Source organism: Triturus cristatus, chromosome 12 (assembly GCF_964204655.1).
Source record: "Triturus cristatus chromosome 12, aTriCri1.1, whole genome shotgun sequence".
NCBI classification, from domain to species: domain Eukaryota; kingdom Metazoa; phylum Chordata; class Amphibia; order Caudata; family Salamandridae; genus Triturus; species Triturus cristatus.
In genome coordinates, this window is record NC_140595.1 from 810,431,109 (window position 1) to 810,445,201 (window position 14,093).

Here is a 14,093-nt window from a genome sequence, read left to right on the forward strand (position 1 = left end):
GCAGCAGGAGCAGTAGCACCGGGTCCCAGTGGTGAGAGGAGCCCCCAACTCTAATTCTGGTTCCCTCTTAGTCTTTTGCTGTAGCTTAAGACCGGGGGTAGACTTATCCAGCAGTAAGGACAGACCATACAGGCCCATGCCTCGGAGAGTAGAGTTGTCCGTCCTTACAGGCCCTGACCTCAGAGAACGAGCTGTCCTCGTGCTGAACACGTCACACAGACTCAGGCATCCGCGGTATTACTCAGGTCTAAGTACTTAAAAAAAAATATCAAAACAGTTAAAAATGTTTTTTTTAATAGTAATGATGCCTTTGGAAACAAACTATGATGCCTTTGGAGAAACAAATGCCGGCTGGGTTTGCTAAGTCCTGGCATAACCTTTGGGCAGCTCGACTTTGTTAGTTCGATACTTTGGCCCAAGAAGGGTTGGGGGAGCTGCTAACATCTGTCGAATCAGGTTCACCACATGATCATATCCCTCGAGAAGCTGGAAGTCAGCTGCTCCCACCTCCTCCCGTCTATTACACTTCCGTAATAAACCCACACTGTACACTTCCGTAATAAACCCACACCGACCGCCGAGGCTTCTGTGGTCTGGAAAAGGCGCTGGTTACAGCACCCTTGAACAAGCCGACAGCGACCCCACCCGCCTGTCTGAACAATTACTGCACAGTTTGTTTGCTGCCCTCTCTAGTGGAAAGTGTATTAACAATGAGTTATCAACTTACTTGGAGGGACTCAAGATCTTGACTATATCCTAGGCTGCAGTGCTTAAGTGGTGATGAAATAAATGCCGACGCCCTTGCCAGGAGGCCACTGCAGCCTGCACCGCACATTACCCCTGCCAGCGCTGCCAGTGACCGCACCAACACAACTACTATTCATCACACTCCTACAAGTGTGAACATTCAGACTATTCCAGCCCCCCAAAGTTAAAGGAATGGCTATGGGGCATGTTTTAGTCACTTTTATTAAAGTATATTGAATTGTTGTGCTTGTCTTTAAATTAAATAAATAGCGCCACCAGGTGGCAGTCTATCATTTGCCCCTGTGTGGAATATTAGGAGCGGAGCACCGGAGACCACTGGCTCAAATTAAGCACTGTCTGTCTGGTTCAGGCCATCTTTTAGTACAGAAACAGCGCTGATTTCTCTTTGTAGTCGGCTGTGAGGTCTACAGACCAGGAGTTGTCAATATCCCAGGTTCTGCTGTGCCTGTCAGCCACTTTTGATATGCTTTCACGTGATTCAATAATCCGCAGGCTAATTGAGCTGGGTGTTGGAGGCCCAGCTCTGGAGTAGATTTCTTCATACTTGCAAGAGCGGGGGGCTCAACCCATTTCCCCGAGAGTTCATCTTTCAGCCAAACACTTTTTTGCCTTCTGCTGGCTCCTCCAATCTGCTCTTTTTGGGTTGAGTTTTAGGAGCTATGCAGGACAAAGTAACATTTTGACATTATTTGATCATCATGCACCAGCAGCATTAACCAAAGCTCACGAATTAAACCTTTTTAAATTGAACTCGAACAAGACTCGGGTGTGCTGTGTGCCAGGCCGACAGCCTTAATAAACCTTATTTACCGGCCTATTTGGCCACCACACCTAGGCCCTTCTCCCCCAAGTGCAAGGTTCAGAATTTGGGTTTTATTTGGATGAGGATCTTTCCCTAAATAGTCAAGTGACCCCCCCTTGTCGGCCTTGAGTTTCCACCAGATGATGGCTCTGGCAGCTCTGACTCGTCCCGTGGATGACCAGCCCTTGGTCTTGGCCGCCTTGACCACTGCAGCTCTCTTCTCTTGCGTACAAGCAGCGGGCGGTGATCACTGCCCGCAGGTCCTCAGATCGCGACATCGAAGCTCGCTCCCCCAAGGCTCCAGGGTTCCTCAGCTCCTCCACCCCTGGATGCTCTGCACCAGCTTCCAGTGTCTAAGCCTGTCCTGTTTCAATCACTCTCTCACATGTTTTGGGCCTTTTACCAATATGGCTTTCCCTACAAGCAGCAGAAATTGACCAAATATGTTCCCACGTGTAGGCTCGGAACACCCCCTGCCAACTTCTTGGCAGGGCTCCAATTTAGTTGCCCCAGAATGGGTGGTCATGTGTTCTCTGCCAGGGCTTAGACACTTTGGAACCAGCTAGCTGCCCGTTCACGCCTTTGAAACTAGTTAGTGACTTTTACAAAAGGCTTGGAACCTGCCTCTCTTTTCTTTAGGCGAGAGCTGGTTCATCGCTTGTATCTGCCCGTGTTCCCTCAGCACCAGGACACCTTTTAGGGAGCAGCGCGCTTTAGAAGACGTATTTACGTTACATTACACTGATCATGCAGGCTCAGACCAGAGACACTAAAACTGAGGCAACTGCCAGGCATCAGACACCTGTGCTATCCATAGGTGACACATCCCCTGTAGTCTAAGGCAGCAGAGCTGTCCCTTAATGTACAAAGATGCTACAGCATCAGGTCACACAGAAGCACTGTCCCTCAGTTACAGGGATCACACTCTCATGTCTCAGACAGTGACAATATCCCTCATGGATCCCACCATCTCAGACAGCAGAGAAATCCTGCAGGGGACGTACACAGCTTAGAGTCTCAGGTCTCACAGCAGAGCTATCCCACAGGATACGCACACAGCTTAGAGTCTCAGGTCTCAGACAGCAGAGCTATCACACAGGTGACGTACACAGCTTAGAAATTCAGGTCTCGGACAGCAGAGCTATCCCACAAGTGACGTACACAGCTTAGAGTCTCAGGTCTCAGACAGCAGGGCTATCCCACAAGTGACGTACACAGCTTAGAGTCTCAAGTCTCAGACAGCAGAGCTATCCCACAGGGGATGTACACAGCTTAGAGTCTCAGGTCTCAGACAGCAAAGCTATCCCACAAGTGACGTACACAGCTTAGAGTCTCAGGTCTCAGTCAGCAGAGCTATCCTACAAGTGACGTACACAGCTTAGAGTCTCAAGTCTCAGACAGCAGAGCTATCCCACAGGGGATGTACACAGCTTAGAGTCTCAGGTCTCATACAGCAAAGCTATCCCACAAATGACGTACACAGCTTAGAGTCTCAGGTCTCAGACAGCAGAGCTATCCCACTGGTGACGTACACAGCTTAGAGTCTCAGACAGCAGAGCTATCCCACAAGTGACGTACACAGCTTAGAGTCGCAGGTCTCAGACAGCAGAGCTATCCCACAGGGGATGTACACAGCTTAGAGTCTCAGGTCTCATACAGCAAAGCTATCCCACAAGTGACGTACACAGCTTAGAGTCTCAAGTCTCAGACAGCAGAGCTATCACACAGGATACGTACACAGCTTAGAGTCTCAGGTCTCAGACAGCAAAGCTATCCCACAAGTGACGTACACAGCTTAGAGTCTCAGGTCTCAGACAGCAGAGCTATCCCACAGGTGACGTACAGAGCTTAGAGTCTCAGGTCTCAGACAGCAGAGCTATCCCACAAGTGACGTACACAGCTTAGAGTCTCAGGTCTCAGACAGCAGAGCTATCCCACAGGGGATGTACACAGCTTAGAGTCTCAGGTCTCAGACAGCAAAGCTATCCCACAAGTGACGTACACAGCTTAGAGTCTCAGGTCTCAGACAGCAGAGCTATCCCACTGGTGACGTACACAGCTTAGAATCTCAGGTCTCACAGCAGAGCTATCCCACAGGATACGTACACAGCTTAGAGTCTCAGGTCTCAGACAGCAGAGCTATCACACAGGTGACGTACACAGCTTAGAAATGCAGGTCTCGGACAGCAGAGCTATCCCACAAGTGACGTACACAGCTTAGAGTCTCAGGTCTCAGACAGCAGAGCTATCCCACAAGTGACGTACACAGCTTAGAGTCTCAGGTCTCAGACAGCAGAGCTATCCCACAGGGGATGTACACAGTTTAGAGTCTCAGGTCTCAGACAGCAAAGCTATCCCACAAATGACGTACACAGCTTAGAGTCTCAGGTCTCAGACAGCAGAGCTATCCCACTGGTGACATACACAGCTTAGAGTCTCAGACAGCAGAGCTATCCCACAAGTGACGTACACAGCTTAGAGTCTCAGGTCTCAGACAGCAGAGCTATCCCACTGGTGACGTACACAGCTTAGAGTACCAGGGCTCACAGCAGCGCTGCCCCTCGGTCGGTGCCTATTGAGAGCCTATCGAAGTTTCATTAACTTGAAGAAAAATGTCCTCTTTAGAGTAAAAATAATTCCCTGTTTGTTCCAGATCTGCACACTCCATTCCGGATCAATTAAGAGTGTTATGAGTCTGTTCTGTTTCTCAAAGGAGGATTTCTTCTTGTGAAAGAAATCAGACACTCGGGAAAGCTCATAGAAGTCTAACACGTTGAATGCAAAATAGCAGCAGGCATCAAAACCACTCACTGTGCAGACTGCCATTTCGAGAGCCCGGCGTTCGCCGTCCGATCGTGTGGAGGACGTAACGCTCAAATCTGCACACTTTAGTGCTGCATTTATACACTTTTTAGGTCTCGCCTGACCCAGCGCATGCGCTGGTCTGGCGAGACTTTTTGAGAGGGCTCCAAAAAGTGCTACCAGGCCAGCCTAGAGCTACAGTGCATGTGCGCGGGCGTGCGCGCCGCGCTTGACCGTGATTACTTTCACTTTCGCGGCCGCACGGCCGCTTGGCATAGCCAATAGGTCTCGCTTTTGGGACCTTATAAGTATTTCGTTATGCAACTGTTGCATGGCTAAACACTTATAAGGTCCCAAAGGCGAGACCTATTGGCTATGCCAATGCTTGTTCTTAGTGCAGTAAGTGTAGGAAAGGGCACGGGATCGAACAGAAACCCCAGATAGTCACTAATGAGCGCGTGCCGGTCTCTACTCATGGAAAGAATGTGAGACGGCCTTGAGCAAGAGATACAACAAGCTGTGGTAAAAAGGCTGACGTCACTACGCCAGCAGGTCTCATCTCGCTGTGTGCCGACTTCAGAACGAGGCTGCGCTTAGTTGGTTAGGCTAAATGTGCATTGTACAACACGGGATAACAAGAGGGCAGTGCACCTAAAATATGTGTAAATGTACAATCATGCTAAAGCAGGAGTACAAACAGCTAGTTCTATGAGCATGTACGCCCTCACCAGTGGTGTAACATTAGCCCCGCAGCCCCCGTGGTGTGGGGGGATCCAAGCTCCAGGGGGTCCTTCCGGCACTGTGCATGGGTGGCAGGACCTGGCGTGAGAGTTCCTGACTGGCTCCGGAGCGTGGGGGGTCCCTTAATGTACTTTGCAGGGGGCCCCTCAAGTTTTATTACACCGCTGGCCCTCACTCTATTCCCCTCAATGTTTCTCTCTGTGCTATACTGGTATATAATGTCTTTACATTAAGACTCGGTGCGGTCTGACGTATAGGATCAGCGGAGAGGTCCTTTATCAAATTGAGGGCATCTTTTGTTCCTTTCAAATAGCTGGACATTTTAAAGATCTCTGGACTCAGAAAGTAATCCACCAATTGTGACAAGGGTTCTAGTGCTCAACCGATACCAGAAATAATAGGCCAGACCGGGGGTGGCGTCTGAAGTTTGTGAATTTTGCAGAGAATATAAAAATGTTACCTTTTCCTGTTTTCTGTGCTTGAGAAATTCCCTTTTCTCTTGGACACCTAGCCCCCACTCCCTCTAGGACCAGGCGTTGTATTTGCTCTTTAAATACTGTTGGACCTTTGAGAATCTTGATAATTCTTTTTTTATCCATTAACAGTCTTTTGCTTTCATCTCTGTATTAGTTTGTACAAAAATCACACTTCCTTTTATCAGCAGACGTAATGGTTGTATCCTGTTTGGATTTTAGTCATATAAGTGTTTGTTGTTCACCAGTTGGGATATAATACATATAAGGTTCTTGGGGCATATTATCAAGAAACGGCGTTAAAATGATCACCGCTTTAGCGGCAGAAAACTGCTGCTAAAGCGGCGATAATGGGCTTGATAATATGCCCTTGAGAATTCCCATAGAAGCCCGTGTTCTGGTGTGAACATGGGCTTCTATTGGAATTCTCTGCGGCATATTATCAAGCACATTATCACCGCTTTAGCGGCAGTTTTCTGCCGCTCAAGTGGCGATAATTTTAACGCCATGCTTGATAAAATGCCCCCGTGTCTTTGTTTTAATTCCCCACCTCTTCCACTTCTTTTGCTGGTGTTCTCTCAGAAGTAAAGACCTCTGGAGGGATGGTGCGGTTGGTGGTGGGTAGACATGCACGTACATTTGTTTGTGAAGGTCACTGTCCACTGGCAATCCTGGAAGGGGGGGGGTGTGTTATAACAAAAACAGCCTACTTTAATTTGTCTAAAGAGTTGATATAGCTCCTGTCTTGTAGCAAAGGGGCCATTCTTGGTAAGGAGCTAAAGACCTGTCCCCTTACTCAGTAACTCGAGTTCCATATGGAGGCAAATTGGTATCCAAAATATGAACTACTAAACTCCCCTCTGGCTCTGTTCAGAAGCCCTGGGCTCAAGGACTGACAGCTCAAGGAGGGCTGATCCTAGGTGGGTGTGAATTATGTAAAAATCTCAAAATCTCAGCACCCAAATGTGAACTGGAATGCCACACCCACAATGATTTGTGATTTTTGAGGGGCAAAGAAAGATGCGCCGAGGTCAGAGCTCCAGTCTAGTTGGACCCTCAGAATGAAATCTCCCGTGACTGGAAGGAGAGGTTTAAGGGCCAAGGTTACCTCTCCCGGCGGGTATTTCCACCCCTAGTACCTGTCATTATGATTTAAAGGGCCCAGGACTGGTGACAAACATGTGGGTCCTCAAACTAACCAGGCCCATTTCCCACTTGGGGTTCCACGATTTAGACCCTTCACTTCACACACTGATGAGTGCAGTAAAACACTGGGGGCATATTTACAAGCCCCTATAGCCACAGGAATGCCACTTTTTTGTGGCAATAAACCCTTTGCTTTATTTACAAGGTGGCATTAAGCCACTACATGTGGCTTAACGCCGCCTTGATAATCAGGCCCCCTTTCGTGCTACACTTAGTGGGAAACGGGCGTGCAATGGGTGCTGCGGGCGTTCCGCCACAAGACCCATTGATTTTGACGCTGCCCCCTATTTACAAGGGTGGCGTAAATAGGAGACAGTGCCAAAATTAAGACCAGGGAGAAACTGGCCTTAACATGGCGAAAAGAGGAAAAATGCTTAACAGCTCCTCGTTCTTGCTGTTTCTATGTGAGCTGCATTGCGCAGAATACATAGAAACAGCAAATCGCCACTAGTGATTGTTCATGTGCAGGAAGGTGACCCTTCCTGCACATAAACAATCATTTAAAAAATGATGATTTGCAACGTCTATGTGTGCTGCACAATGAGAAGAACTGGAGTAACTGTCCACACTCTATGGTGAAATAAAGTATGGTCTGTTAGACAACGCAATTCTTGTCTGAAGATCCCAAGCCGATCAACACCAGCTGCTAAATCTGGTATCAGAAGGAGCTAGATCGCTGCGTGTGTTCAGCTGCAACACCCTGAAACACACACTGACGTCAACACAGGTATTCACCGGGCTCCTTAGATTAAACTCTGTAATCTGAGTGAGCGTGGCAGAGACTCGTATGTCTTCTGTGATGGATTCCACCGCTGATATGGTCAGTTCTGAGATAGAATCATAGGTCTCCTAAGATAGAGCCCCAGTCCTATGGCCAGATGTGAGATAGATTCACAGATCTCCTAAGATAGAGTCCCCAGCACTATGGTCAGCTGAGAGGTAGATTCACAGGTCTCCTAAGATAGAGCCCCAGTCCAATGGCCAGATGTGAGATAGATTCACAGATCTCCTAAGATAGAGCCCCAGTCCTATGGCCAGATGTGAGATAGATTCACAGATCTCCTAAGATAGAGTCCCCAGCACTACGGTCAGCTGAGAGGTAGATTCACAGGTCTCCTAAGATAGAGCCCCAGTCCAATGGCCAGATGTGAGAGATTCACATGTCTCCTAAAATAGAGCCCCAGTCCTATGGCCAGATGTGAGATTGATTCACAGGTCTCCTAAGATAGAGCCCCAGTCCTATGGCCAGATGTGAGATAGATTCACAGATCTCCTAAAATAGAGTCCCCAGCACTATGGTCAGTTGAGAGGTAGATTCACAGGTCTCCTTAGATAGAGCCCCAGTCCAATGACCAGATGTGAGATAGATTCACAGGTCTCCTAAAATAGAGCCCCAGTCCAATGGCCAGATGTGAGATAGATTCACAGGTCTCCTAAAATAGAGCCCCAGTCCTACGGTCAGTCGTGAGATAGATTTTCAGGACTCCTAAAACAGAGCCCCAGTCCTATGGTAAATTCTGAGACAGAATCGCAAGTCTCCTAAGATAGAATCCCCAGTGAGGCAGTGACAGACTCTGGACGGATGTGAGGGATTTTCAGGTCTCTGTAGATAGACTGGTTCTGTTCTCTGGACGGCAGTGAGGGATTCTCAGGTCTCTGTAGATAGACTGGCTCTGTGCTCTGGATGGCTGAGAGGGATTCTCAGGTCTCCTTAGACTGGCTCTGTGCTCTCGACGGCTCTGAGGGATTCTCAGGTCTCCTTAGACTGTCTCTGTGCTCTGGACGGCAGTGTGGGATTCTCAGGTCTCCTAGGATAGACTGGCTCTGTGCTCTGGATGGCTGTGAGGGATTCTCAGGTCTCCTAGGATAGACTGGCTCTGTGCTCTGGACGGCTGCGAGGGATTCTCAGGTCTCCTAGGATAGACTGGCTCTGTGCTCTGGACGGCTGTGAGGGATTCTCAGGTCTCCTAGGATAGACTGGCTCTGTGCTCCGGACGGCTGTGAGGGATTCTCAGGTCTCCTTAGACTGGCTCTGTGCTCTAGACGGCTGTCATGGATTCTTAGGTCTCCTTAGATAGACTGGCTCTGTGCTCTCTCCGGCTGTGAGGGATTCTCAGGTGTTCTTAGATAGACTGTCTCTGTGCTCTAGACGGCTGTGAGGGATTCTCAGGTCTTCTTAGACAGACTGTCTCTGTGCTCTGCACGGCTGTGAGGGATTCTCAGGTCTCCTTAGACTGGCTCTGTGCTCTAGACGGCTGTGAGGGATTCTCAGGTCTTCTTAGATAGACTGTCTCTGTGCTATAGATGGCTGTGAGGGATTCTCAAGTCTTCTTAGATAGACTGTCTCTGTGCTTTAGACGGCCATGAGGGATTCTCAGGTCTCCTTAGATAGACTGGCTCTGTGCTCTAGACGGTTGTGAGGGATTCTCAGGTCTTCTCAGACAGGCTCTCTCTGTGTTCTGGACGGCTGTGACTGATTCTCAAGTCTCCTTAGACTGGCTCTGTGCTCTCGACGGCTGTGAGTGATTCTCAGGTCTTCTTAGATAGACTGGCGCTGTGCTCTAGACGGCTGTGAGGGATTCTCAGGTCTCCTTAGATAGACTGGCTCTGTGCTCTCTCTGGCTGTGAGGAATTCTCAGGTCTCCTAGGATAGACTGGCTCTGTGCTCTAGACAGCTGTGAGGGATTCTCAGGTCTCCTAGGATAGACTGGCTCTGTGCTCTAGACGGCTGTGAGTGATTCTCAGGTCTTCTTAGATAGACTGGCGCTGCGCTCTAGACGGCTGTGAGGGATTCTTAGGTCTCCTTAGATAGACTGGCTCTGTGCCCTCTCTGACTGTGAGGGATTCTCAGGTGTTCTTAGATAGACTGTCTCTGTGCTCTAGACAGCTGTGAGGGATTCTCAGGTCTTCTAAGACAGACTGTGTCTGTGCTCTGGATGGCTATGAGGGATTCTCAGGTCTTCTTAGACAGACTGTCTCTGTGCACTGGACGGCTATGAGGGATTCTCAGGTCTCCTTAGACTGGCTCTGTGCTCTAGACGGCAGTGAGGGATTCTCAGGTCTTCTTAGATAGACTGGCTCTGTGCTCTAGACGGCTGTGAGGGATTCTTAGGTCCTCGTAGATAGACTGGCTCTGTGCTCTAGACGGCTGTGAGGGATTCTTAGGTCTTCTTTGATAGACTGGCTCTGTGCTCTAGACGGCTGTGAAGGATTCTCAGGTCTTCTTAGACTGTCTCTGTGCTCTGGGCCTCTGTGAGGGATTCTCAGGTCTTCTTTGATAGACTGGCTCTGTGCTCTAGACGGCTGAGAGGGATTCTCAGGTCTTCTTTGACTGTCTCTGTGCTCTGGACCTCTGTGAGGGATGCTCAGGTCTCCTTAGAGATTCCCTCGTGTGAGCTTGATTCTCGTGTCTTCTTAGAGAGATTCACCATGCCCTCTGGGCTGCTGTAAGAGGCATTCCCGGTTCTTCTCAGATCCTCTCTCCTGGCTCGACAGAGATGCTCATGTCTCCTGCTCCAAAGCGCACAGGTACCTAGGAGCGCGCCCCCCACTGGCGAAAGGGATCAGAGCCCCACTAGAACCCAGGTTCTTCCAAATGTCAGGGGCGCCCCTCCTTGCCGCCCATGGGTGCGGGAGTCACCTGAGGCCCCCATGACTCTTTTCGTCAGCCCCTGGAGCTTGTGCAAGTTCCGGGCAGCTTCCTCCGGGGCAGGCCCGGGGAGGAGCGGTGAGCCGGGCCCGCAGTGCTGAGTGGGATGATTTCAGGTTGCGTTTCCTCCTTTTATCGGAGAGGGAAGGAGTCAGCTGCTCCAGGACTTGTTGTCTCTGTTTAGCAAAGGGCGAGCCAGGGCCCGCTGCAGCGCCGCTCTGGGTCAGACCTCTCTGGGTTTATAGAGAGCTTCACTCCGGTGCTGGGCATCTTTCCGAGGGATCCCAGGGTCGGCCGAGAAGGGAACTGAAGCCCAGTGAGACCAAACGATTGTCCCAGGAGCGCACGCCTGGTCAAGAGGGGAGCCAGGATTAGACCCGCGTGGATTGGTTTCACGGCCAACAAGCAGATCACACTTCCTGGGACCGGCTTCCATCACCGCCATGAAAGGCTCCGTGGCCCGGCTCCTGGCTCTCGCCTTCCTTCTCGCAGGTATGTTTTTAATCTACAATGTGTAGCTACAATCTGGCACTCGTCACCTACAGGGCCTTTTCTGTCCTCTGTGGCTCCCTCTCCCGCTCCTCCTGTTCTCCACTCTTGTCCTCTGTATCTCCTTCTCTCTCCCCCTTCTTTCTTGCCTCCTTTCTCCAATATCTACTCTCGTCTCCCCATCCACCACTGCCATTGTCTTCCCACCTCTCCTCCATTCCCTTTTCGTTCCCTCCGGCGCTGATACGATGGTGCTCTCCCTCTCCCCTTCTCGCCCCTCTGCCTTTCCTTCTCGTTCGCCACATTCACTGTTTCTCTCAAGTGGAGGGAAATCGTGGGGTGCTCTGTAAAGGAGGGGTGAGCTCAGACGCCTAACCAAGCCCTTTGGGAGCGGATAAGGCCTCTGTAACCGAGGGCGTGGCTTAATGCAGGTGAACCTCGGCGCAGTGTATGTTAGACAGGCCCACTGGAAATATGCGATTGTGCGGCTGCGGCGTTTTCCGCATAATTATGGTTTCCCGCATTTGCCACATAATTCATCATCACAGAATCTTCTTTTATGGAAAGAAGAACAGAAACCAGCAGGGGGCTGGGGTATTTATTAAACAGTCTGTTGTTCCATGCATGTCCTACAACCCCGTTACACAGCTACAGCCTCAGACTTTCCACCCTCTCTATACCTCATGTCTGCGCCCAAATGCGGCAATAAGCATCAGAATGGTGACCAGTCAACCGTTGCAAAGGGCTTTCCATTACACGACATGTCGCCATGTTTTTAGTAACTTTTGATCCGTTTGAGCTAGAAACAATTTTTCAGTTAAATTCTGCAGCAAATGATGGATTATATTGCAAATGCGGAAAATCCTCCTTCCTGTACATAAACAATCTTGAAATGCCGATTTGTAACTTCTATGTGTGCTGCTTAATGCAGTACACATAGAAGTTGCAAAACGGCATTTTAAAAAAATGATTGTTGATGTGCAGGAAGGGGGACCTTGCTGTACATAAACAATCACTGGCCTTTTGCTGTTTTCATGTGTTCTGCACAACGCAGCATACATAAAACAACAAAAACCAGGAGAAATGAACCATTTCGCCTCGTTGCACCAGGGTAAGACCAGGTTTTCTACTATGCCATGATGTGCTGTGCTGGCGTTGTGCCATTTCTGCAGCCATCATGTGTCTGATGCGGCGTCCTCTCCTGGCATCACTGAGGTATCCTGGTGAGGTGTCTGTAGAGCCCTGGATCCCAGCATAGTCAGTTCCCGAGACACAGGGGAATACAGCGGTGAGTTCCTCTACAGCGGTTGAACCACAGCGCACACACTGTGGGGGGAGCTACCAGTGGTGCAGCAGCCCCGCAATCCAGAGCTGCAGCGGAGCACTACGCGATCCCGCTTCTACTATGTGTCCGCACCATGGGCAGGTGTGCCAACCATACAATGAAAGATGTCGAAAGTAGACTACGCCGCACGGCTGCACCTGACTTATGGACCTCAGCTGTCAGCTTTTTACTCCAACTGGGCCTCTCATGTCTGTTGCTGCTTCAAAATCGGCTGGTTCACTCGGTATAATGATCTTACGCGACCAATATCAGTCGCTCCACTAAGGTCATTCTGATACATTCTTCGCTTCATCAGTAGAAGTGCGTAAAGTTGCATAACTTCATGGCTGGTAACTTAGAGTAACTTTTAGGTCTGGCGGAAGCCAAACCATTTTGATTTTACTAAAATTACTTATACAATATGCATAAATGTAGTGAGTTTTCAGCCATACCTCTTCATCCATTGGTCAGTTGTAGTGTCATTCATATTTTTCTTACTCCCATCCCAGCATACAGCTGGGGCAATGGGTCAGCCCACTTCAGCCATTGGCTAACTGCACTGTGATTGATGGAATTCTTCCCTTTCACAAGGTGCACATCCACACACAAAGTAGTTCCCTCCAGTGCCAGGAACTATTATGGCAATGTATGCTTTGTGATACCAACAAATGTTCACACTTTCATCTATTTTTTAATTTACATTGATGAGGACCCAACAGTGCCTCGAACAATTAAGTAGTGCAAAAAGCATGACAAAGCAAAACAAGCATTGACAAAACCTAAAGGATGGCAGCCGATGCTGGCCCATTGACTTTGCCAATGCTTTTTAAAAATACACAGGTACATACAGACAGGCAAAAGCTAGTTGCACCTTTATATAATACTTTAGGGCTGCTCAGGGCAGTGAGGGGTAGGAACATCAGTTGGACGGAAGATCTGATGCAGTTTGGCGCCTTCCATACTTTTCTCTTTTGAAAGCCCTGGGACCACCAGACAGAATTGGTGTCCCCAGCGGTCTCAGGTCCTAATTCAATTCAGGAGATTCCAGCTGGAACCACAAGGTCAACAGAGTCCCTGACATCCTGCTTATCCCCTACTCATCCTCCGGCACCATGTGGGGGTGCAACGCTGCAGCCTTCCCGCTTCCATTTCCTGGAAGTGGTACATCCACTCACCCTTCCTGCCATCACCTCTGGAAAGAAAAGAATAAAGATGTAAAAGAGGACAGAGAAAAAAATGAATGAACAAAGAGAAAAGCGAATAGGCAAACAGTGACCGGAAAAGTGAAAATGACGAAGGGGCAGATTTACAAGCCCCTTGCAACACTTTTGCGTCATTTTTAACACGGGAAAAGTGACGCAAAATTGACGCAAGAGGCTTGTAAATAAGCCACAAAGTGTTTAAATGAAAATGTAGGAAAAGAGCTGTGATAAAAAAAGAAATGAAAGGGGGTTGTGACATCGAGAGAAAGGTAACACACACCCTCACATACCCTCACACACGTGTCCGTCCTCAACACCCTCACTTGATACTAGGGTATGTTATACAGCGAAGCAAAGCAAATATATCTGTGCTTTTTGTTTTTTGATACGATCACTTGAAACTACCTAAACACACTATGGGGCCCAGTCCGCGTAGCACAATGGCCCTCACAGGGATGGTGCCCCAGGATAGCAGCACTGATTACAAGCGATGGCACAGTCCATTACCAGGATAGCAGCACTGATTACAAGCGATGGCACAGTCCATTACCAGAATAGCAGCACTGATTACAAGCGATGGCATAGTCCATTACCAGGATAGCAGCTCTGATTACAAGTGAAGGCACAGTCCATTACC

The 14,093-nt window shown here is 49.2% G+C and overlaps 1 protein-coding gene across 1 annotated transcript in view; it reads left to right on the plus strand.

Moving 5' to 3' along the window:
• The first annotated feature begins 10,544 nt into the window (after positions 1-10,544).
• The window catches only part of CD68 (CD68 molecule), a 108,712-nt gene continuing 105,163 nt past the window's right edge, over positions 10,545-14,093 (plus strand). Inside the window, exon 1 of the mRNA XM_085637332.1 lies at positions 10,545-10,933. Coding sequence (XP_085493458.1) covers positions 10,885-10,933 — 49 coding nt within the window. The 5' untranslated portion in view covers positions 10,545-10,884. The remainder of the gene's footprint in view (positions 10,934-14,093) is intronic.